The following is a 23,907-nucleotide window of genomic DNA, read 5'->3' as shown; positions in this document are numbered from 1 at the left end:
GGGGGGGGGGAGGCCTGAGCTCTGTCCTTGTCTTCATCCCACACTCAGTTGGTCAGCAGTGGGGACTTTTTACTTCTCTTCACCAGGGACCCTTTAGGCATGTCTGTGGCAAAATGCGGTGAAGCCTTTTTGCAGGGCATCAGAGAGGCCCGGGGGGCGATTGCCCCCTGCCCCAGTCCTCCCCTGTTTCCATCTCTTAGATTGTAAGCTCTAACGAGCAGGCCCTCCGATTCCTGCTGTATTTAAAACGTAAATCCACTTTTGTTGAAAAAAAAACATTCCCCTCTGGGTGATCTCTGTACATTACACAGATTTTAAAAAACTTTGTTGCAGATTCCTACCTTTATTTATTCTGACTAAATCCCTGTTTGTTCCTCTGTGCTGAGTGGGTCTAATGGGAGTGGTCTCATAATTATCTATCAGCTGTGGCAGCTGCAGGGCTCTATTGATGAAATCTGCTGGGCCTGCATCCCTTTAGATGTGTTCCTATTGGGAGTATCTCACTAAAAATGACATTTTTATTGCAGGGAATGAAATCTGACTTGTATTTTAGGCAGACTTCTGGGAAAATCGGTGAGCCAATCACACAAGCAGGAAATTATGTTTCTGGGGTGTGGTCAGTGCACATTCTGTGTATAGAACAGCTACAGGTAGCCATATTGTATTGCATTTTCAGAAAATTACAACAGCTGCAGATTGAAAAGGAAAGGTCATTTTTAATAACATCCAATTACAATATGATTTGTGTCGCAATTGTTTATTGTTTTTTCTTTGCTATTTTTTCCCCATGAAAGTGGACTTGCCCTTTAAAGTGGAGTTCCTGCCACAAAAAAAAAATTTCAATGAACATACCCCCGGGACAGTCAGGGCTAGTACATTCCACAATGGATAGCTTCTGATCTGTCCCGGTTCACACTTACCTGCAAGAAGAAATACTCACTTTTAAACTTTCTTCTCTAGCGTTGCCATCTCAGATGTGGGCAGCTGAAGCCAGCGCGATCCTCTTCTGCGTCTTCTTCTCCCAGAATGCGCCTGCACCGGCCCCGTTCGTCACTTCCGGTGCGGCGCCGCATTCCTCCACAGCTTCTGGGCATTCCCAGAAGCTGTTTAGCAGGGAATGCGGCGTCGCACCGGAAGTGACGAGCGGGGCCGGTGCCGTCGCATTGATTCCTGGGAGCGATGACGTTCAGCTCCCAGGAATCATTGCAAACCGGAAGTGGCGGCGCGGGCCGCAGCTGCCGAGGGAGGAAGTGGAAGAAAGGTGAGTATTTCTTTTTACAATAACAATAACAAAAAAAAAAAAAATCGTAACTATCCATTTCCTTTTCAGGTGGATAAAAGCAAGTGGATGGCCACAAAATCGAATATGTCGATTTTTGTGGCGGGAACTCCGCTTTAAGTGTATTGTAGTTGTACTGTCTACCCTCAAGTTGTAAAGCACTGCGTAAACTGTTGGCGCTATATAAATACTAAATAATACAAAGAATATAATAATAATATCTACCCGTGTCTTGATTTCTACTTGAAATCTTGATTTTCAATGATGTTTTGTAACCCCTCGCCAAAAAAAAATTCGTCCCTAATTTTCATGTGAAACACAACAGACGTTTGCCATTTAATTTGCGTAATGTTTTGCGTCACGATTTAGTGTGGGGCGACGTTCCCATTCAGGATGAATGCCCAGTGTTCACCCGTAAATTGTTGGGACACTTTTTGCCCTCATTTACATAAGGGCCATCGAATGTGAACTGAAGGGGTTAATTGGCTCCGCTAAGATGCCTTTATGAGAATTTATTGTCTCAGCGCATTCCATGTTCAGGGGCTTGCAAGACTCATTTGCTGTCTACACGAGCGAGCGGCTAATGAGCAGTGAAGCACAAGGCCACCAGACAAAGGACTGAAAACAGCAGCGCTCTTCTGTGACTCCAGCTGCTTTATGGACGTCATGGAAAAAAAAATAATCAAATAATGGGCCAAGAATAGTCTTTGTGGGTAATCTTCAGTAGAATTTAAACAGCACCTGGCTTTCCATTTATAACATCCAGTCACCTGTGCATGTTATATTAAAAATCCATTATATCCTTTGGGAGAGGAATGTTCTAATCCTATTTAGTATTTTAGCTTCTCCTTTCCGGTTATTTTCCGCAGGATTCTCTTTTATACGCATATTACTGTATACATTTTATTGAAGGAACATTCCAGACAAACATGAATGATTTTGGTCACACTGATTTGTCTTCCAGACATCTCAGACTTAAAGGGTAAAAAAAAATGAGCAAAAAAAAAAAAAAAAAAATATATAGCGTATACAATTGCGACACAAATCATATTGTAATTGAATGTTATTAAAAATGACCTTTCCTTTTCACTCTGCAGCTGTTGTATATTCCGAAATTACAATACAATATGGCTACCTGGAGGTGTTCTGTACACAGAATGTGTACTGACCACACCCCTGAAATATAATTTCCTGCTTGTGTGATTGGCTCACCAATTTTCCCAGAAGTCTGCACTAAGAAACAAGTCAGATTTCTGGCATCCCCTGCAACATAAATGTCATTTTTGGTGAGATACTCCCAATAGGAACACGTCTAAAGGGATGCAGGCCCAGCAACTTTCCTCATTAGAGCCCTGCAGCTGCCACAGCTGATAGATAATTATGAAACCACTCCCATTTAACCCAGCAAGGAACAATCAATGATTTCTGGAACAAACACTGATTTCTGGAACAAACAATGATTTGTTCAGAATAACAAAAGGTAGGAATCTGCAACAAAGTTTGTTATAATCCTTGTAATGTACAGAGATCACCCAGAGGGGAATGGATTTTTCTCAACAAAAGTGGAATTACTCTTTAAACACACAATCAGATTATCGGACATAGGTGTGCGCAGCCTATTGCATTAGGGTGTGCACCCCAAAGCTCAAAACACACACGCCTTTCTCTGCAGCCTCAGCTGCACTGGACAGTGAATGAATGGGACGTGCTCTGTGCTGAGCGGCTTCCTGTTCATTCACAAACTGAAGCATAGTAGACCTAGTTGTGTTCACAATGTTCATTTGGAAAAGGAAGGCACCAGTAAATTACATATTTACTAGCCCCTTTCCCCACTCTCCATCCTGCAGCGTAGTGATTAGGGTGTGCCCAGGCACACCTGGCACACCCCCTGCGCACGTCTATGTTATCGGATGAATTTTCATCCATTTTTTGTTGCATGCTAGTCTCATATGGAAAGTGAAGAGGTTACTTTCATACAAAAATTCTCGTACGGCAGAATTCAACTTCAGAAGTGATGTCGTGTTGAATTGCATGTATGTATTCTTTCGCTTCTGAGCATGCCTAGTCTTGCTCTTACGATTTTTTTCGGACAAAAACTGTACTAATTAACCTCTTGCTGACCACCCCCTGCAGATATACTGCGGCAAAGTGGCTCGGCTGCGTGAATTGCTGTACCAATTCGCGGGTGGGGAAGCTGATCTGCGGGGCCGGTGGCTGCGTTTGCCAGCGGGCACCCGCGATCACTCCTCGGGGAGACAGAACCGCGGTCTGCCGTTATAAACACAGCAGACCGCTGTTCTGTCAGCAATCAACACAGGTCTCCTGTGTTCCTCCTATTTAGGATTACAGGTCTCTGTGTTGATTCCATAAGCCCATCCCCCTAACAGTTTGAAAACACCCCCTAGGCATACATTTAACCCTTTAAATGCTCCTGGTGTTAACCCCTTCAGTGTCATTAGTACAGTAACAGTGCATATTTTTTCAGCACTGATTACTGTAGTAATATTGTCACTGAAACAACTGATGATGGCAAGGGTTGACATCTGTGAAAATTTGTGGGCTGGTGTAAGCTGACAAACAATAGGTAAAATAGTCTGTGCATTCTTCAGTTCCTTTATAACTGTACTGTCTTTCTTTGTTTTGTAGTGCTGCATAAGCCGCTAGCGCTATTTAAATCCTGAATTATAACAAATAAAACCCTTAGTCTCCATTCACACCAGTACGACTTGTCAGGCAACCTGGTCAGCCTGACAAGTCACACACCGTCGCATCCCATAGTGTAGTACAGGAACGGTTCTAATAGGAGCGACACAAGTCGCTCCGACTTAGAAAAAGGGTCCTGTACTACTTCGGGTCGACTTGCATAGACATTCATTTTATGAAGTCCGTGCAAGTCGTGCCGAAGTCGCGGTGCACGCGACTTCACAGGTCGCCCCCTAAGTCGGAGCACCGTAGTGTGAACCGAGCCTTACGGACTGAATACCCTGACTGCACTAAGGCCCCTTTCACACTTATGCGACTTAAAAGTCGCAGGATTTTACTGTGATTTTTCTTGTTTAGCCGCGATTTTACCACGATTTTGACTGGACTTGAAGCAATGCCTTTGTCTATGGACCTCAAAACGCATTAAAATCAGCCCAAATTAGTGCAGGGACTACTTTGAAGTCACGCAGATATAAACAGCACTCATTGGAAATCATGGAGTACGACTTGTCATGCAACTTTGCAGTCCCAAGTTGCATACGTGTTAAAGGGGCCTAAGGCTTGTCTCCCCTACAACCCTGGATTGCTATCTAATATTAAATTAATTCCCCCCCCCCCCTAGTCTCAACCAACTCACTTAACAGATGGAGGAGAATGTAATCTATTATAACCAAAACCACCCAAAATGAATATTCAGGATTTATGAGATAACTGATGTATATTATTCTTAATAATTGTCTAATCCACAATGAATGATACCTTTAATCTAAATACTTTTATAGTCTGTCCAATTTCTTTCAGTTTGACAGCACTGCTTATGGGGATAGGAAATTCCCTGATTAATATTTTTCTTTTTCGGGTGATTCATCTTTCAGTTATCTACCTCTCTACACATCCTTATCTATCCAAAACGATTTTGTTTTCTACCGTTCTCTCTACACATTGGTATCTATCCAAAACAACTTTATTTTGTTTCTGTTATTATCTTTTTAGGTTATCATTCCCAGTGTGCTGTGCAAACTAAATGGCAATTACGGTTCAGAAATCTTCCTTCCACATTTGTATCTATCCAAATCTGCTATATTATATTTCCAATGCTAGATTGACACTAATGTGGTGCAGGGAAATGCAGTGATCCGCGCACGTTTCCGGCACAGCATTTCAATTGCACTGCCCCTGCGATCCGCAGTGGGCGTCAGGGCAATCTTAACAACACCCTAAACGCAGGTTGCAGCGCAGTGCCAAAATTGCTGCATGCACGTCTTTGGTGCAATGCAGTGCGATTTGGGCCTATTCAAAAACATGTGCGCTTCATAGCGTGAACCAAGCCTTAATCAGGCTGATGTATAAGGAAGTTTGTACTGGTATTTTCTCATGGTGTTTACATGTTTTTAAAGAGTTGTGAGTGCATTTCTACCTAAAAAAAAATGGGCTTTTAACTCTAAATATTACACTATAGCAGTGATGGGGAACCCTGGCAACCCAGATGTTTTGGAACTACATTTCCCATGATGCTCAAATACACTGCAGAGTGCATGAGCATCATGGGAAATGTAGTTCCAAAACATCTGGGGTGCCAGGGTTCCCCATCACTGCACTATAGGATTCTTTGTATATGCTTTCTTGTAACATGGGCAATGTATTCGATCTGCATAAATAATTAGGATTTTTTTTTTTTTTTATTAAGAGATTTAAAGGGACCCTTAATTGTCTGGAACCATTGCTGATTTCACCAAGGTAGACCCTACTGTATAGGAGGCCATTTCAAGTGGAGAAACCCTGATGGTTTTATTTACATGTAAGTTATTAGCATTCTGGAGGTGAGAGGGCCGAGGTGGCACCCTGTGTACATATATGAGCACATCATCTGGTGTGGGGATCCAATACCATCGAGGATTAACATGTATTGTACCTGGTCCTAACCAGGGCTTTTTGTCAGTGGGAATGGGGGGGGGGGGGGTGTCCCCTCCAGTACTAAATGTATGTAATGGGAAGGGGTGCTGGGGGTGCGCTGGAGGCTCTTTTAAAGCTAGCTACTGGGGAATCAATTTTTGCTGGAGGGGATCTATTTTTTTTGGGGGGGGGGGGGTCTATTGTTGCTGGGGAGGTCTTTGTTGCTGGTGGATGACCTATTGCTGCTGGAGGTTAGGCCCCTTTTACACATGCTGTCCATTTGTTCACTTTTTCATCCATCCATTGACGAATGAAAAACAGACATCAATGCATCTCTATGGAAAAATGGATGTAAATGGATGATCATCCATTTTCATCAGTTTACATCCGCATCCGTCATCATCCGTTTTTTTAAACTGATCAAAGCTCTATTTTTCTTCCATTAAAAAAAGCGGATCGGACGGAAAACAAATGTAAACTGTCAAAATGGTCAGTTTTTCATCCGTTTTTGCATTGGTAGTGAATGTAAAAAATAAAAAAAAAAATAAAAAACTGATGAAAAACTGATGAAAACTGATAATCACTGATGAAAAATGGATAAAAAACTGATGATCACTGATGAAAAATGGATAAAAAAACTGATGATCACTGATGAAAAATGGATGAATACTTTTGACGTGACTGAATCGATGAAATGAGATGAACCTAGGCCTAGGCCCCTTCCACACAGGCGGTGCGCCCGACGGACTCCGTTTTGCTCAGCGAAGATCGATCCACCGATCCCCGCTGAGCAGGCGGATGACAGGTCCGTCTCCCCTTAGGCCCCTTTCACACATGCTGTCCGTTTGTCCATTTTTCATCCATCCGTTGACGGATGAAAAACGGACATCAATGTATCTCTATGTAAAAACGGATGACAACGGATAATCATCAGTTAACATCCGTTTTCATCCGCGTCCGTTTTTTTGAACGGATGAATGCCCTATTTTTCATCCGTCAAAAAAACGTATCGGACGAAAAACGGATGAAAAACGGATAACAACTGAAGAAAAACGGATGAAAAATGGATGAAAAACTGATACACTTTGACGTGACTGAACTGATGAACTGAACGGACCGTATGTGTGAAAGGGGCCTTACTTTGCAGAGATGAAGCTGTCAGATCCCCGCTCACCTATATGGGAGATCGGATGAAAACGGACCACCTGTCTATTCTCATCCGATGTTATCCGATCCAATCATCCAGACGGATGGAAAATAGGGTTTCCATCCTTGTGGAATTCCAACCGCCTGTCCGTTTTCATCTGATCTTATCCGATCCAATCCTCCAGACAGTTGGAAAATAGGGTTTCCATCCGTCCGGATTTCACGGACAGGATCGGATTGGATAGCAGCGGGTGTTACCGGACATGTCTACGCTGGCACCCGCTGCCCCATAGGGTTGCATGGAGCATCTGATCAGGTCCGCATGAAGAACTGACAGGCGGACCTGATCGGAAAGCCCGTGTGAAAGGGGCCTTAGTCTTATGTTGCTGGGGGAGTCAATTGTTGCTGGTAGGGATCGACTGTTGAGGGAGGGGGTCTATTGTTGCTGGGGTGGATCTATTGTTGTTGGGGGTCCATTGTTGCTGGCTACAGGGAATCTATTTTATTGTCTTTCTGTTGTCATTAACAATTTCCATACAAATTACTTGGCACCACAAAAATGATACTTGGTTGTGTATTCTCTAAAAGGGGCAGTACTGGGAGGTGGGTAGGGGGTGGAACCAAGGTACGGCGCATAGACCAGGGACGTTACTTGGAAGGGGGTAGTCTGCCCCTATTCTCTGAGAAAATAAAAAGTATTGGACCTAACGTGATCAAGGTTTTAAAGAGAGACTGCTTACCCATTTTACACATGTATTACTACGTTTACAGTATACAGGCCGCATCCCACATAGGCCCAAAGGGAACACTGGAAACACTGCAATATGGTAAAGAATGGAACCCCAGCGCATGTTCGCATGTGTGCATTAACGCACCGCAAAGGAATGCTTTAGTGTTAATAAGCACTAAATTCACTAAAATATAAAATATCCCTGAACCTTCGTGACTTCACTGAACCTAAATTTGGCTTCACAGCTTCCTCTGCAACAGCAAATGACAAACAATATATTTCTGTCAAAGACTGATATGTAAATGGATTCTTTCTGGTTGATGTGGTGCACAAAGAGCTCAGAGAAGTTGTCAGCAGTGGTAAGATTTTCTGTATGAGCAAACCACAAATGTAAAGGTTAATTTGCATGGCGCACTGACATACTTTCACAATCTCCTTATAAGGTGACATTTATATCTAGAACATATTTTACAGACGGTGTCTGTCAGCTGGCTAGGATGTGGTCACCTGTGTGCGATCTACATAGACTGACATGCAAGATTCTCAGAAAGATAGCGCAGGTTTTGAAGGTGATTTACTAGGAATTTCCAGTTTTGAACGCTTTAGGCTACATTCACACGGGCGATTAGCACACCCTGCAAATTCCAGCAGCAAGAATCTGCGGATCCTTGCGGCTGAAGTAGCAGGTGTTTGTGAAGAGCTGCGGCCGCTTAGTCCAAAAAATGCAACGTAGGCTGATGGCGTGACCATATGCACATCCAGCGATTACCTGCGATGATCATGGTTGGACGCACACAGAGTATGTCCAACCAGGATCATTTGTTCATAACTGCAAATAGCACACAGCCTGCCATTGCACTGTATGGGATGAGCGGCTGCAGCTCTTCACAGACACCTGTCATTTCGGCCACAGGGACAGTGCCATCTTAAGAGCATTATAGGCCCCTGGGCAATGCAGTGCACTGGGGCCCTGCCTACACAATAACCCACGAGAATAAAAATGCAAATTATCGATAAGGCTATATTCGTTGGTACAGCAGTACCAGGCTAATGACAGCTTCCAACACGAACGGGAGTCACTCGACTGTCCTCTGTGTGCCTGTTCCCATGGGGGCAGACAGGCATTCCTGCAGTTGTGGGCTCCCCCTCCATGGCCCAAATGGCCTGACAGCAGCGCAGGGCCGACAGGCGCTTGCCACCTGCTAAGTTAGGCGGCAGGATGCACATGGGAGTCAGGACTAATGCTTGGCAGGGGCTGGGTCCGGTGAACACACACATGGACGGGAGTCAGACTCGACTGTCCTTTGTGTGCCTGTTCCCGTGAGGGCAGACAGGCATTCCTGCAGTTGTGGGCTCCCCCTCCATGGCCCAAATGGCCTGACAGCAGTGCAGGGCCAACAGGCGCTTGCCACCTGATAAGTTAGGCAGCAGGATGCACATGGGAGTCAGGACTAATGCTTGGCAGGGGCTGGGTCCGGTGAACACACACATGGACGGGAGTCAGACTCGACTGTCCTGTGTGTGCCTGTTCCCGTGAGGGCAGACAGGCATTCCTGCAGTTGTGGGCTCCCCCTCCATGGCCCAAGTTGTCTGACAGCAGCGCAGGGCCGACAGGCGCTTGCCACCTGCTAAGTTCGGCGGTGGGATGCACATGGGAATAGGGACTAATGCTTGGCTGGGGCTGGGTCGCTGGGCAGGTGGGGCCCCCTGGACAACTGCCTAACGTGTCCATTCGGTAAGACGGCCCTGCACAGGAATCCGCAGATTCTTGGCAATGGCATTGAAATGCTGTCAGAGACAGTTCTATACTGTCCTAATTGTACTGGAAACTTTGTTTTTATAGCTGTGTGTGTCCTCAATGAGAGAATTCCCATTTGCTCATTGTTCTGAAGCTTGTCAGACAGTGACTTAAGAGGAATGTCTATAGAAGAGACACAGACAGTTATAACAAACTAATGCTGGCCATAAACTATAAGAAAAGCCGTTTGAACTCATTTTTGAAAAACGAACACTCGGCTGTGAGAGCAAACGATTGTGCCATCATGTAATTGATTGATAAATCGATCAATCGACATAAATTAATCAGTTGTTTGTTCATTTTGTCACATATGTCTAGTGCAAACAGTTTGGGCGGAAAACACATTAACCTTTTAATATATCGTTCGTTCAGGAGAATTTTCCAAACTGTTCCTTCGATTTTTCAGCTCTGAAAAGTTAAAAATTATTTTCTATTTGTGCCCCTTAACTGGACAAAAAACAAACAAATGGACCAAATGACAGATTTTCAAATGCTTTTTCAGCTAATGTGTGGCTAGCATAAGTGTCCAATTCATCCAGCAGGTGCTGACTGGCAACTTTCAGCGCAGGGGGCAAGTACAATCTAGAGGCCCATGGTGCACGACTTTGCCCCCCCCCCCCCGGCTCCTTCTGACCCCCATTCCAGGCTGAAGCTCCGCTCCTGGTACTCTCTACCCACCGGCCGGATCCGGGTTCCCAACCTAGACATCAGGGGGGCGGTTAGGGGGAGCTGGGACAGCTCAGGTAGGGCTGGCCGGGGGAGAGTATCCAGTGGGGCATGGAACCGGCTTCTGCTCAGACACCGTTTACACCATCCATGCTGGGGGGGGGGGGGTGGCGGGGTTCTGCGCTCTGTCCTTGTCTTCATCCCGCACTCAGTAGGTCAGCAGTGGGGACTTTTTACTTCTCTTCACCAGGAATCATTAAGGCCTGTCTGTGGCAGAAGCAGTACAGCCTTTTTACAGGTCATCAGAGTGGCCCAGGGGGCAATTGCCCCCCTGGCCCAGTCCTTCCCTGCCATCCAGCACTTCACCAATACACTACAATACATGCTGGGACGACCAGCATATGGTAAAACTGTAGTAGAACTCAATTACAAGAAATAGCCAGCATTTACCCTGGCACAGAGGTCCTTACACTGTATAAAGTGAACAAATTTCTGAGCCTGGGAATGACAGATGTTGCATACAGTAGCCTGATCAGAAAAATTACATGCTGCAGCTGTGTGCTAGTAAATGCAGAGCCAAGCTTTTACCAGCTCCTCCTAATTGGCATCCACCCATCAAGGCATTTTGATGTTTTCATAACTCCTCCTGCTTGTATCAGGACTGTGGGCTCTTGAGAAGTGTACTGAGGCAGGCTGCTGTGAAGTTTGCAAGAAGCTTATGTACAGCACCCTGCTGACCCCTCCCACCAGTCATGATCTGTCCGAATTACATAGAGACCAACAGAGACCCAATGACGATGTTGTGTAGTCTAACATATAGTATGTCATGAAAACAAAAAGGTTTCATTTTAATTTGGGGCTGCAGATTCTGTGGCAATTGGTCTAGCTGTGGAGTAGCCGGTAATTTAATTTCATTTAACGCTCCTTTCAAGCTTATGCAACCTAACAGTCGTGCAATTTTACCGCAAGGATTTTGCCGCGATTTTTGACTGAACTTGAAGCGATGCCTTGGTTTAATGACCTCAAAACTACTTGAAATCGGCCCAAAGTAGTGCAGGGACAACTATGAAGTCGTTGCGACTTGAAGTCATACACATATGAACGGTACTCATTGGAAATCATGGAGTACGATTTGTCATGCGACTTTGCAGTCCCAAGTCGTAGGACCAGTCGCACAAGTGTGAGAGGGGCCCTATTGTTCCCCTGGACATAAATTGGTTGATGTGGCTTGCTATACTTTCCTTACCATCAAAGACCAGTCAGTTTCTTTTGTATCTACAGTATCTAACAGCAGATAAAGTGTATTGTATTCCACTTACTATTCCATAACCAGGATGATTTCACTGTTTGTCTCATAGACCTCATGAAGATCCACCACATAGGGTGAGAAGCGGGCCATTTCCAAAACAGCAATCTCATTGATGATGTCGCTGCGGCAATCTTCCCCTTTCCTGCGCTTTCTCAGGAATTTTGCTGCGTATTCTTTGCCGGACACTAATTCTACACATTTTTTGACCACTGCAAACTTCCCCCTAAAAGAAATTGAAAGAAAATGATTAATTTAGGGTTTTTATGTTATATTGATCAGAGCTATAAACAAACATTCTCACAGAAGTGAACTGTAAATTTAGAGAAGACAACATTCCGTATAGACAGATTAGAGGTTGTGTTTTATGAAAGTCTAAAAGCTGGCAGATAGACTAAAATCCATAAAAATCCAACGTGCAATCACTGTCTCGGTCCACCAAAAGGCACATAGAATACTTGTTAGTGTACTGTACAGACAACGCTGTAAAAGAAGAGGATAATAAATACTTTACACGCTGCTCTGTTGTCATCCACAGAGGTCCACTGGGAGATCAACACCTCCAGGAATGTTGATCCTCTGGGTCCTCCTGCAGACCTCCACATCACCGGTGTGTCCTACAATGACATTGAGGTCAGAAGGTGGAACCAGTGCAAGCTGTGGAGGACCAAAGAGATCGACACTTCCAGAGGTATGACTTTTCCTGCAGATTCTGGGGGAGGAGGACTAGTGAACAAAGTGGTGTTTTGGTAGCACAGACATCAGGGAATGGTGAGTATTTACGGTCTTCTTTTACCGATATTTATTTTTGTGAAATGGTTGCTTTAAAGTGGTCCTTTTTTCTGAACTCTCAGACAAGCTTTATATAAATGATTGACTTACGAACAAGAGAAGACTACAGATATACATGTAGAACTTATGTAGGAAGATTTGTTTAATCTCTGTGCATCACCCGAGGCCAGTCACTTCACTGGATATACTGTGTATAAGGGTGAACAACCACTTTAAGCAACTTTTGACACCCAGCTTGCTAAATGGTCAATAAAGAAGAATTTTATAAATGATGAAGTCATCATATCACTGATGAAGTCATCATATCACTGATGAAGTCATAATATCACTGATGAAGCCATCATATCACTGATGAAGTCCTCATATCACTGATGAAGTCCTCATATCACCGATGAAGTCCTCATATCACCGATGAAGTCATGATATCACCGATGAAGTCATCAAATCACTGATAAAGTCATCATATCACTGATAAAGTCATCATTCTGCTCTTACCACCTTTTATTAAGCATCCAATGTTAAGCTGAGAGCACTGTGCAATGCAGCAGAGCCTACATGGTTTACAGAGCTACCAATTTCTCTCAGTGCAGGGAATTACAGGAACATAACGTAAGGAAATGTAGGTACTACTTATACTACTAACTCTGTCTGTAACTAGATTTAGCATCTTTAACCACTTCAGCCCCGGAAGGTTTTACCCCCTTAATGACCAGGCCATTTTTTGTGATCCAGCACTGCGTTACTTTAATGGACTATTGCACGGTCGTGCGACGCTGTACCCAAATACAATTGATGTCCTTTTTTTCCCACAAATAGACGTTTTTTGGTGGTATTTGATCACCTGTGTGATTTTTATTTTTTGGGCTATAACCAAAAAAAGAGCGACAATTCTGAAAAAAAAAAAAACAATATTTTTCACATTCTGCTATACAACATTCCCAATAAAAAAAAATTAAAAATCAAATTGTTTCATAATTTTAGACCAATTTGTATTCTGCTACATATTTTTGGTAACAAAAATCCCAATAAGTGTATTTTGATTGGTTTGCGCAAAAGTTATTGTGTCTACAAACTAGGGGAAAGATTTATGTCATTTTTATTTATTTATTTTTTACTAGTAATGGCGGCAATCAGCGATTTTTAGCGGGACTTCGACATTGCGGCGGACAGATCGGACCCCTGATGGGGACCAGTGACATTGCTACAGTAATCAGTGCTAAAAATATGCTCTGTTACTGTGATAATGACACTGACAGGGAAGGGGTTAACTCAACCCAAGGGTTAAAGCGGAGTTCCACCTAAAAAACAAAATAATACATAAAAATACCCCCGGGGCAGTCAGGGCTAGTGCATTCCACAATGGCTAGCCTCTGAACTGTCCCGGGTTGCACTTACCTGCAAGAAGAAATACTTACCTTGAAAACGTCTTCTCCAGCACTGCCATCTCAGGTGTGGGCAGCTTGAAGCCAGCGCGATCCTCTTCTGCGTCCTCTTCGGTCCCACAATGCACTGTGCTGGCCCCGCCGTCACTTCCGGGTCTGCAGCGTCATCCCTGCACAGCTTCTGGGCATGCGAAGAAGCTGTTTAGCAAGGTATGACGGCGCCTGCACCGGATCTGACGTCGGGGCCGATGCAGGCGCATTGATTCCTGGGAGCGATGACGTTCAGCTCCCAGGAATCATTGCAAGCCAGGAAGTGACGACTCGCCGTGGCCACCGAGGGGAGGAAGAGGAAGTAAGGTAAGTATATTATCTTCTAAACAAGGTAAGTAAAAAAAAAAATAAAAATTGCGATTATCCATTTGTTTTTCAGGTGACCCGGACCAAGAAGATGGAACGAACTTTCATTTTCGGGTGGAACTCCGCTTTAAGTGTATGCCTAGGGGGTGTTTTCTAACTGTGATGGGGATGGGGTTGTGGAATCAACAGAGACCTGTGATTCTAAATAGGAGGATCACAGGCGCTCTGTGCTGATTCCAGAGAGAACAACGGTCTGCTGTGTTTACAACAGCAGACTGCCTTCTCTCTCCATGAGGAGTGATCGCAGGTGCCTGGCAGCAATCGTGGGCATCGGCCCCATGAGTCATCTTCTCCGCTGGCTAATGGGGGGCGCAAGCATGCCTCCAGCAGCGCGCGGGGACCCCCAGGAGCGCTCTCGCGAACCGCGAGGTACAGCAGTTCGCACAGCCGAGCCAGCCTGCCGCAGTATATCTGCAGCGGGCGGTCGGCAAGTTGTTAATGAAAATACAGTATAACTGGTTTAAAAGAGAAGTATGGCCGAAGCTCGTTTGGCCCTACTCATTTAGCTTGGCACTCCTTGCTGAGATCTTGTTTTATTTTTTTTTTATTTCAGGCTTTCCAGCCTGTAGGAGAGATCTGAGGTCTTATTGACCCCAAATCGCTCCATAAAGAGGACCTGTCATGCATTATTCCTAATACAAGGGATGTTTACATTTCTCTTAACAGGAATACAAGTGATAAAAAAATAAATAAAAAGGCAAAGTGTAAAAATAAAAAAATAAAAATACAATAAAAAAAAATAATTAAAGTGCCCCCGTCCCTGCGTGCTCGCACGCAGAAGCAAATGCCTATGTACATCGTGGCCACACATGTAAATGGCATTCAATCCATACATGTGAGGTATCACCGCAAACGTAAGAGCAAGAATAACAATTGTAACTCCCCTAACTCTAAACTGGTAACTTGTAACAAATTTTAAAGCGTTGCCTATAGAGATTTTTAAGTACTGAAGTTTGGCGCCATTCCACGAGTGTGCGCAGTTTTAAAGCGTGAAATGTTAGCTATCTATTAAACTCACACAAGCGCCAGAGTACTGGGAAGAAACTCACACAAGCACCAGAGTACTGGGAGGAAACTCACACAAGCGCCAGAGTACTCGGAGGAAACTCACACAAGCACCAGAGTACTGGGAGGAAACTCACACAAGCACCAGAGTACTGGGAGGAAACTCACACAAGCACCAGAGTACTGGGAGGAAACTCACACAAGCACCAGAGTACTGGGAGGAAACTCACACAAGCACCAGAGTACTGGGAGGAAACTCACACAAGCACCAGAGTACTGGGAGGAAACTCACACAAGCACCAGAGTACTGGGAGGAAACTCACACAAGCACCAGAGTACTCGGAGGAAACTCACACAAGCGCCAGAGTACTCGGAGGAAACTCACACAAGCGCCAGAGTACTCGGAGGAAACTCACACAAGCGCCAGAGTACTCGGAGGAAACTCACACAAGCGCCAGAGTATTGGGAGGAAACTCACACAAGCGCCAGAGTACTGGGAGGAAACTCACACAAGCGCCAGAGTACTGGGAGGAAACTCACACAAGCACCAGAGTACTGGGAGGAAACTCACACAAGCACCAGAGTACTGGGAGGAAACTCACACAAGCACCAGAGTACTGGGAGGAAACTCACACAAGCACCAGAGTACTGGGAGGAAACTCACACAAGCGCCAGAGTACTGGGAAGAAACTCACACAAGCACCAGAGTACTGGGAGGAAACTCAAACAAGCACCAGAGTACTGGGAGGAAACTCACACACGCACCAGAGTACTCGGAGGAAACTCACACAAGCACCAGAGTACTGGGAGAAAACTCACACAAGCACCAGAGTACTTGGAGGAAACTCACACAAGCACCAGAGTACTCTGAGGAAACTCACACAAGCACCAGAGTACCCGGAGGAAACTCACCCAAGCACCAGAGTACTCGGAGGAAACTCACACAAGCACCAGAGTACCCGGAGGAAACTCACACAAGCACCAGAGTACCCGGAGGAAACTCACACAAGCACCAGAGTACTTGGAGGAAACTCACACAAGCACCAGAGTACAGGGAGAAAAGTCACACAAGCACCAGAGTACTCGGAGGAAACTCACACAAGCCCCAGAGTACTGGGAGGAAACTCACACAAGCCCCAGAGTACTGGGAGGAAACTCACACAAGCCCCAGAGTACTGGGAGGAAACTCACACAAGCCCCAGAGTACTGGGAGGAAACTCACACAAGCCCCAGAGTACTGGGAGGAAACTCACACAAGCACCAGAGTACTGGGAGGAAACTCACACAAGCACCAGAGTACTGGGAGGAAACTCACACAAGCACCAGAGTACTGGGAGGAAACTCACACAAGCACCAGAGTACTCGGAGGAAACTCACACAAGCGCCAGAGTACTGGGAAGAAACTCACACAAGCACCAGAGTACTGGGAGGAAACTCACACAAGCACCAGAGTACTGGGAGGAAACTCACACAAGCACCAGAGTACTGGGAGGAAACTCACACAAGCACCAGAGTACTGGGAGGAAACTCACACAAGCACCAGAGTACTGGGAGGAAACTCACACAAGCACCAGAGTACTCGGAGGAAACTCACACAAGCACCAGAGTACTCGGAGGAAACTCACACACGCACCAGAGTACTCGGAGGAAACTCACACAAGCACCAGAGTACTGGGAGGAAACTCACACAAGCACCAGAGTACTGGGAGGAAACTCACAAAAGCACCAGAGTACTGGGAGGAAACTCACACAAGCACCAGAGTACTGGGAGGAAACTCACACAAGCAGCAGAGTACTGGGAGGAAACTCACACAAGCACCAGAGTACTCGGAGGAAACTCACACACGCACCAGAGTACTCGGAGGAAACTCACACAAGCACCAGAGTACTGGGAGGAAACTCACACAAGCACCAGAGTACTTGGAGGAAACTCACACAAGCACCAAAGTACTCTGAGGAAACTCACACAAGCACCAGAGTACCCGGAGGAAACTCACCCAAGCACCAGAGTACTCGGAGGAAACTCACACAAGCACCAGAGTACTGGGAGGAAACTCACACAAGCACCAGAGTACTCGGAGGAAACTCACACAAGCACCAGAGTACTCGGAGGAAACTCACACAAGCACCAGAGTACTCGGAGGAAACTCACACACGCACCAGAGTACCCGGAGGAAACTCACCCAAGCACCAGAGTACTCGGAGGAAACTCACACAAGCACCAGAGTACTGGGAGGAAACTCACACAAGCACCAGAGTACTGGGAGGAAACTCACACAAGCACCAGAGTACTCGGAGGAAACTCACACAAGCACCAGAGTACTCGGAGGAAACTCACACACGCACCAGAGTACTCGGAGGAAACTCACACAAGCACCAGAGTACTGGGAGGAAACTCACACAAGCACCAGAGTACTGGGAGGAAACTCACAAAAGCACCAGAGTACTGGGAGGAAACTCACACAAGCACCAGAGTACTGGGAGGAAACTCACACAAGCAGCAGAGTACTGGGAGGAAACTCACACAAGCACCAGAGTACTCAGAGGAAACTCACACACGCACCAGAGTACTCGGAGGAAACTCACACAAGCACCAGAGTACTGGGAGGAAACTCACACAAGCACCAGAGTACTTGGAGGAAACTCACACAAGCACCAAAGTACTCTGAGGAAACTCACACAAGCACCAGAGTACCCGGAGGAAACTCACCCAAGCACCAGAGTACTCGGAGGAAACTCACACAAGCACCAGAGTACTGGGAGGAAACTCACACAAGCACCAGAGTACTTGGAGGAAACTCACACAAGCACCAGAGTACAGGGAGAAAACTCACACAAGCACCAGAGTACTCGGAGGAAACTCACACAAGCACCAGAGTACTGGGAGGAAACTCACACAAGCACCAGAGTACTGGGAGGAAACTCACACAAGCACCAGAGTACTGGGAGGAAACTCACACAAGCACCAGAGTACTGGGAGGAAACTCACAAGCACCAGAGTACTCGGAGGAAACTCACACAAGCACCAGAGTACTCGGAGGAAACTCACACACGCACCAGAGTACTCGGAGGAAACTCACACAAGCACCAGAGTACTGGGAGGAAACTCACACAAGCACCAGAGTACTGGGAGGAAACTCACAAAAGCACCAGAGTACTGGGAGGAAACTCACACAAGCACCAGAGTACTGGGAGGAAACTCACACAAGCAGCAGAGTACTGGGAGGAAACTCACACAAGCACCAGAGTACTCGGAGGAAACTCACACACGCACCAGAGTACTCGGAGGAAACTCACACAAGCACCAGAGTACTGGGAGGAAACTCACACAAGCACCAGAGTACTTGGAGGAAACTCACACAAGCACCAAAGTACTCTGAGGAAACTCACACAAGCACCAGAGTACCCGGAGGAAACTCACCCAAGCACCAGAGTACTCGGAGGAAACTCACACAAGCACCAGAGTACCCGGAGGAAACTCACACAAGCACCAGAGTACTGGGAGGAAACTCACACAAGCACCAGAGTACTTGGAGGAAACTCACACAAGCACCAGAGTACAGGGAGAAAACTCACACAAGCACCAGAGTACTCGGAGGAAACTCACACAAGCACCAGAGTACTGGGAGGAAACTCACACAAGCACCAGAGTACTGGGAGGAAACTCACACAAGCACCAGAGTACTTGGAGGAAACTCACACAAGCACCAAAGTACTCTGAGGAAACTCACACAAGCACCAGAGTACCTGGAGGAAACTCACCCAAGCACCAGAGTACTCGGAGGAAACTCACACAAGCACCAGAGTACCCGGAGGAAACTCACACAAGCACCAGAGTACTGGGAGGAAACTCACACAAGCACCAGAGTACTTGGAGGAAACTCACACAAGCACCAGAGTACTGGGAGGAAACTCACACAAGCACCAGAGTACTGGGAGGAAACTCACACAAGCCCCAGAGTACTGGGAGGAAACTCACACAAGCACTGGGAGAACATGCAAACTCCATGCAGATAGTGGTGTGGTTGGGCTCAGAATCGATGACCTTAGCGGGTTCTGCAGAACAAATAGCATATTGGATCTATTGTCATCTCTGACAACATAATGCTCTATCTAGAAGCAGCTGTCCTACTCTTGTAGAAGTAAGATTAATGATACTGCAGCCCAGGAAGCCATAACATCAAAGGCTCACAGGAAGTCTTTATACAGCTTTCACGTAATCGGAGAGGAAGTGAAGTTGTCTTCAGTGAAGCATAATCATCCCACGCTTCCCACAATCATCTGTAAGCACGTTAGGCTTTCTTTTTTTCTACTTTTGCATTTGCTGCTGTATACAAAGCTACAATCTCCAGCCACATCAAATTAAATAAACACTATTAAACCATGAGTGTGTACAGCACATCTCAAGAGCTCAGCAGGAACTCCGTACCACCAAATGGCAGTGGAAAGAAGGTTCTCCCCAGGATGTATGCCCTTACCATGGATCCCCAGGGTACATAAAATCAGAAAGGGTCACACTCTGAATCAGCCTACATTAAGAATTATTCTTTTATCATATTGCAATTATATTTGTGGTAGTAGCAGGGATACAGTGAACTGAGTGCCATGGTCAGTGCAAAAATCTCAGGGAAATCAAAGAGGACTACACTGCTGGATGATGGTTTGATTAACCACTTAAGTCCCCGGAGGATTTGGCTGCTCAAAGACCAGGGCCTATTTTGCGATTCGGCACTGCGTGACTTTAACGGACAATTGCGCGGTCATGCGACGCTGTACCCAAATGAAATTGACGTCCTTTTTTTTCCCACAAACAGAGCTTTATTTTGGTGGTATTTGATCACCTGTGCGATTTTTACTTTTTGCGCTATAAACAAAAAAAGAGCTAATTTTTTTATATGAAATTCCCCCCCCCCCCCCCCCCACATTTTTTTTTTACATTTTAGGCCAGTTTGTTTTCTGCTACATATGTTTGGTAAAAAAAAAAAAAAAAAAAATCGCAATAAGCGTATTTTGATTGGTTTGCGCAAAAGTTATTGCGTTTACTAACTAAGGGAAAGATTTTTGTAATTTTTATTGTTTTTTTATTTAACGAGTAATGGCGGTGATCTGCGAATTTTTTTTTTGCGGGACTGCGACTTTACGGCGGACAGATCGGACTCTTGACTAACATTTTTGACACTTTTGGGGGGGACCAGTGACATTACTACAGTAATCAGTGCTATACATATGCACTGTTACTGTAAAAATGACACTGGCAGGGAAGGGGTTAACTTTATTAGAGAGCAAGGGGTTAAGTGTGTCTCTAGTGGCGTGCTTCTAACTGTAAAGGGGTGTGGCTTTTGATGTAACCACAGAGACATACAATCCTACATAGCATGATCATATGATCTCTGCTGTTACATCAGGGAGAATGACAGGCGGCTTTGTTTACATTAGCCGCCTGCCTTTCTCCCTCTCCAGCGGGAGATCGCGAGTGACCGGCGGACATCGGAACCGCTGGTCACTCGCGCAGGGATGCCCGTGAATGAGGTGGGGCGGGAGCGCGCCCCCTATTGGCTCGCAGGCGAGTGACGTACCCATTTGTCACTTTGCCTGCACAGGGCTGACCGCCGCAGTATATGTACTTGCGGCGGTCGGCAAGTGGTTAAATATTTATACAGGCCAGACAGTATTCACTGCCTCTACACCAGTAGATTTTCCAACAAACGTTTCTATGAACATTCCTACAAACATTCTTAGCACATTCGATGATTTGACAAAATACGTTTAGAAGTACTTCAAAATGTCATTTATTTCTAACCATCAGTTTTGAAATGAATGGACTTTCTTGAACAGAAACCACATTCATTGTTAGAAATGTTTGCATTCGAAAAAAGTTTTCCTAACATTTTGAAAAGGAGCTTTGAGTTGACCCCACTAATCACTAGAAAGTCAAATGTTCTTGCAATAAAAAATTCTGAACAATGTTCTACTGGTGGATGGCCAGTTTTGAATTGACTTTTCTTAGCTGTATTGGTTCTACTGCTAAAACTCCAACAATTGTCTTCCAATATAATCATATAATTGTTCATTTTCTGCGCCCACAGAGATTGATGTATGCCTGCAAAATACCCGTCATTTGGCTATATCTATACAGCCTTACCAGCATACTGTGTATATGGACAGGCATGTCCAACCTGCGGTCCAGAGCCCCAGGCCCCCTGACAATTTTTTTTTTTGCTGGGGAGGAAGGAAGTCGGGTCGGGGGCACGGCCACAGCGGCTTCCAACTAACTGTAGACAGAGGCTGCCTCGGAAGGGATCATCCTATAGTTGTGTTAAATCAGTGCTAGGGGGGGGGGGGGGGGGGCGGCAGCGCAGGAAGGGCACGGCGGCGTTTTATTACTTATATACCTTAACTATAGTATAAATTTTATATGCGGAGAATAATTTCTCTCTACACTCAATGTGGCCCAGAGAAGCCAAAAGGTTGGACACCCATGGTGTGTGTGTGTATATATATATATATATATATATATATATATATATATATATATATATATATATATATATATATATATATATATATATATATATATATATATATATATATATATATATACATACACAGTGGGTACGGAAAGTATTCAGACCCCCTTAAATTTTTCACTCTTTGTTATATTGCAGCCATTTGCTAAAATCATTTAGGTTCATTCTTCTTCCTCATGAATGTACACATAGCACCCCATACTGACAGAAAAACACAGAATTGTTGACATTGTTGCAGATTTATTAAAAAAGAAAAACTGAAATATCACATGGTCCTAAGTATTCAGACCCTTTGCTGTGACACTCATATATTTAACTCCATTTCTTCTGATCATCCTTGAGATGGTTCTACACCTTCATTTGAGTCCAGCTGTGTTTGATTATACTGATTGGACTTGATTAGGAAAGCCACACACCTGTCTATATAAGACCTTCCAGATCACAATGCATGTCAGAGCAAATGAGAATCATGAGGTCAAAGGAACTGCCTGAAGAGCTCAGAGACAGAATTGTGGCAAGGCACAGATCTGGCCAAGGTTACAAAAAGATTTCTGCTGCACTTAAGGTTCCTAAGAGCACAGTGGCCTCCATAATCCTCAAATGGAAGACGTTTGGGACGACCAGAACCCTTCCTAGAGCTGGCCGTCCGGCCAAACTGAGCTATCGGGGGAGAAGAGCCTTGGTGAGAGAGGTAAAGAAGAACCCAAAGATCACTGTGGCTGAGCTCCAGAGATGCAGTCAGGAGATGGGAGAAAGTTGTAGAAAGTCAACCATCACTGCAGCCCTCCACCAGTTGGGGCTTTATGGCAGAGTGGCCCGACGGAAGCCTCTCCTCAGTGTAAGACACATGAAAGCCTGCATGGAGTTTGCTAAAAAACACCTGAAGGACTCCAAGATGGTGAGAAATAAGATTCTCTGGTCTGATGAGACCAAAATAGAACTTTTTGGCCTTAATTCTAAGCGGTATGTGTGGAGAAAACCAGGCACTGCTCATCACCTGTCCAATACAGTCCCAACAGTGAAGCATGGTGGTGGCAGCATCATGCTGTGGGGGTGTTTTTCAGCTGCAGGGACAGGGCGACTGGTTGCAATCGAGGGAAAGATGAATGCGGCCAAGTACAGGGATATCCTGAACAAAAACCTTCTCCAGAATGCTCTGGACCTCAGACTGGGCCGAAGGTTTACCTTTCAACAAGACAATGACCCTAAGCACACAGCTAAAATAACGAAGGAATGGCTTCACAACAACTCCGTGACTGTTCTTGAATGGCCCAGCCAGAGCCCTGACTTAAACCCAATTGAGCATCTCTGGAGAGACCTAAAAATGGCTGTCCACCAACGTTTACCATCCAACCTGACAGAACTGGAGAGGATCTGCAAGGAGGAATGGCAGAGGATCCCCAAATCCTGGTGTGAAAGACTTGTTGCATCTTTCCCAAAAAGACTCCTGGCTGTATTAGATCAAAAGGGGGCTTCTACTAAATACTGAGCAAAGGGTCTGAATACTTAGGACCATGTGATATTTCAGTTTTTCTTTTTTAATGAATCTGCAACAATGTCAAAAATTCTGTGTTTTTCTGTCAGTATGGGGTGCTATGTGTACATTCATGAGGAAGAAGAATGAACCTAAATGATTTTAGCAAATGGCTGCAATATAACAAAGAGTGAAAAATGTAAGGGGGTCTGAATACTTTCCGTACCCACTGTATATAATATATATATATATATATATATATATATACACTGTATTGACAAAAAATTGGGATGCCTGCCTTTACACGCACATGAACTTTGATGGCATTCCAGTCTTAGTCCGTAGGGTTCAATATTGAGTTGGCCCACCCTGTGTAGCCATAACTGCTTCAACTCTTCTGGAAAAGCTGTCCACAAGGTTTAGGAGTGTGTCTATGGGAATGTTCGCTCTAATTCATTCCAGAGGTGTTCTATTGGGTTGAGGTCAGGACTCTGTGAAGGCCAGACAACTTCCTACACCCTAAACTGGCTCATCCATGTCTTTATGGACCTTGCTTTGTGCACTGGTCCAAATTATTTGCTGGAGGAGGGGATTATAGTGTGGGGTTGTTTTTCAGGGGTTGGCCTTGGCCCCTCAGTTCCAGTGAAGGAAACTCTTAAAGAGGAAGTAAACTCTCCTTATTATAGGCTTACCTATAGGTACTGTAAAAATCCCCTAAATTTACACAGTTTAGGAGATATTTACTGTATACAGCGCAGATTACGTCATTGACGCATGTGCTCTGAAGGA

General features: G+C 45.2%; 1 protein-coding gene across 1 annotated transcript in view; it reads right to left on the bottom strand.

Moving 5' to 3' along the window:
* Positions 1–23,907, bottom strand: part of LOC309566784 (serine/threonine-protein kinase 17A-like) — a 105,023-nt gene that overhangs the window by 16,436 nt on the left and 64,680 nt on the right. The window contains exon 2 of the mRNA XM_082272091.1: positions 11,535–11,747. Within this exon, the coding sequence (XP_082128217.1) occupies positions 11,535–11,747 (213 nt within the window). The remainder of the gene's footprint in view (positions 1–11,534; positions 11,748–23,907) is intronic.

Source organism: Pelophylax lessonae (assembly GCF_965119305.1).
Source record: "Pelophylax lessonae genome assembly, chromosome: 11".
Lineage (NCBI taxonomy): Eukaryota > Metazoa > Chordata > Amphibia > Anura > Ranidae > Pelophylax > Pelophylax lessonae.
This window is presented reverse-complemented; position numbering and strand designations above follow the sequence as displayed.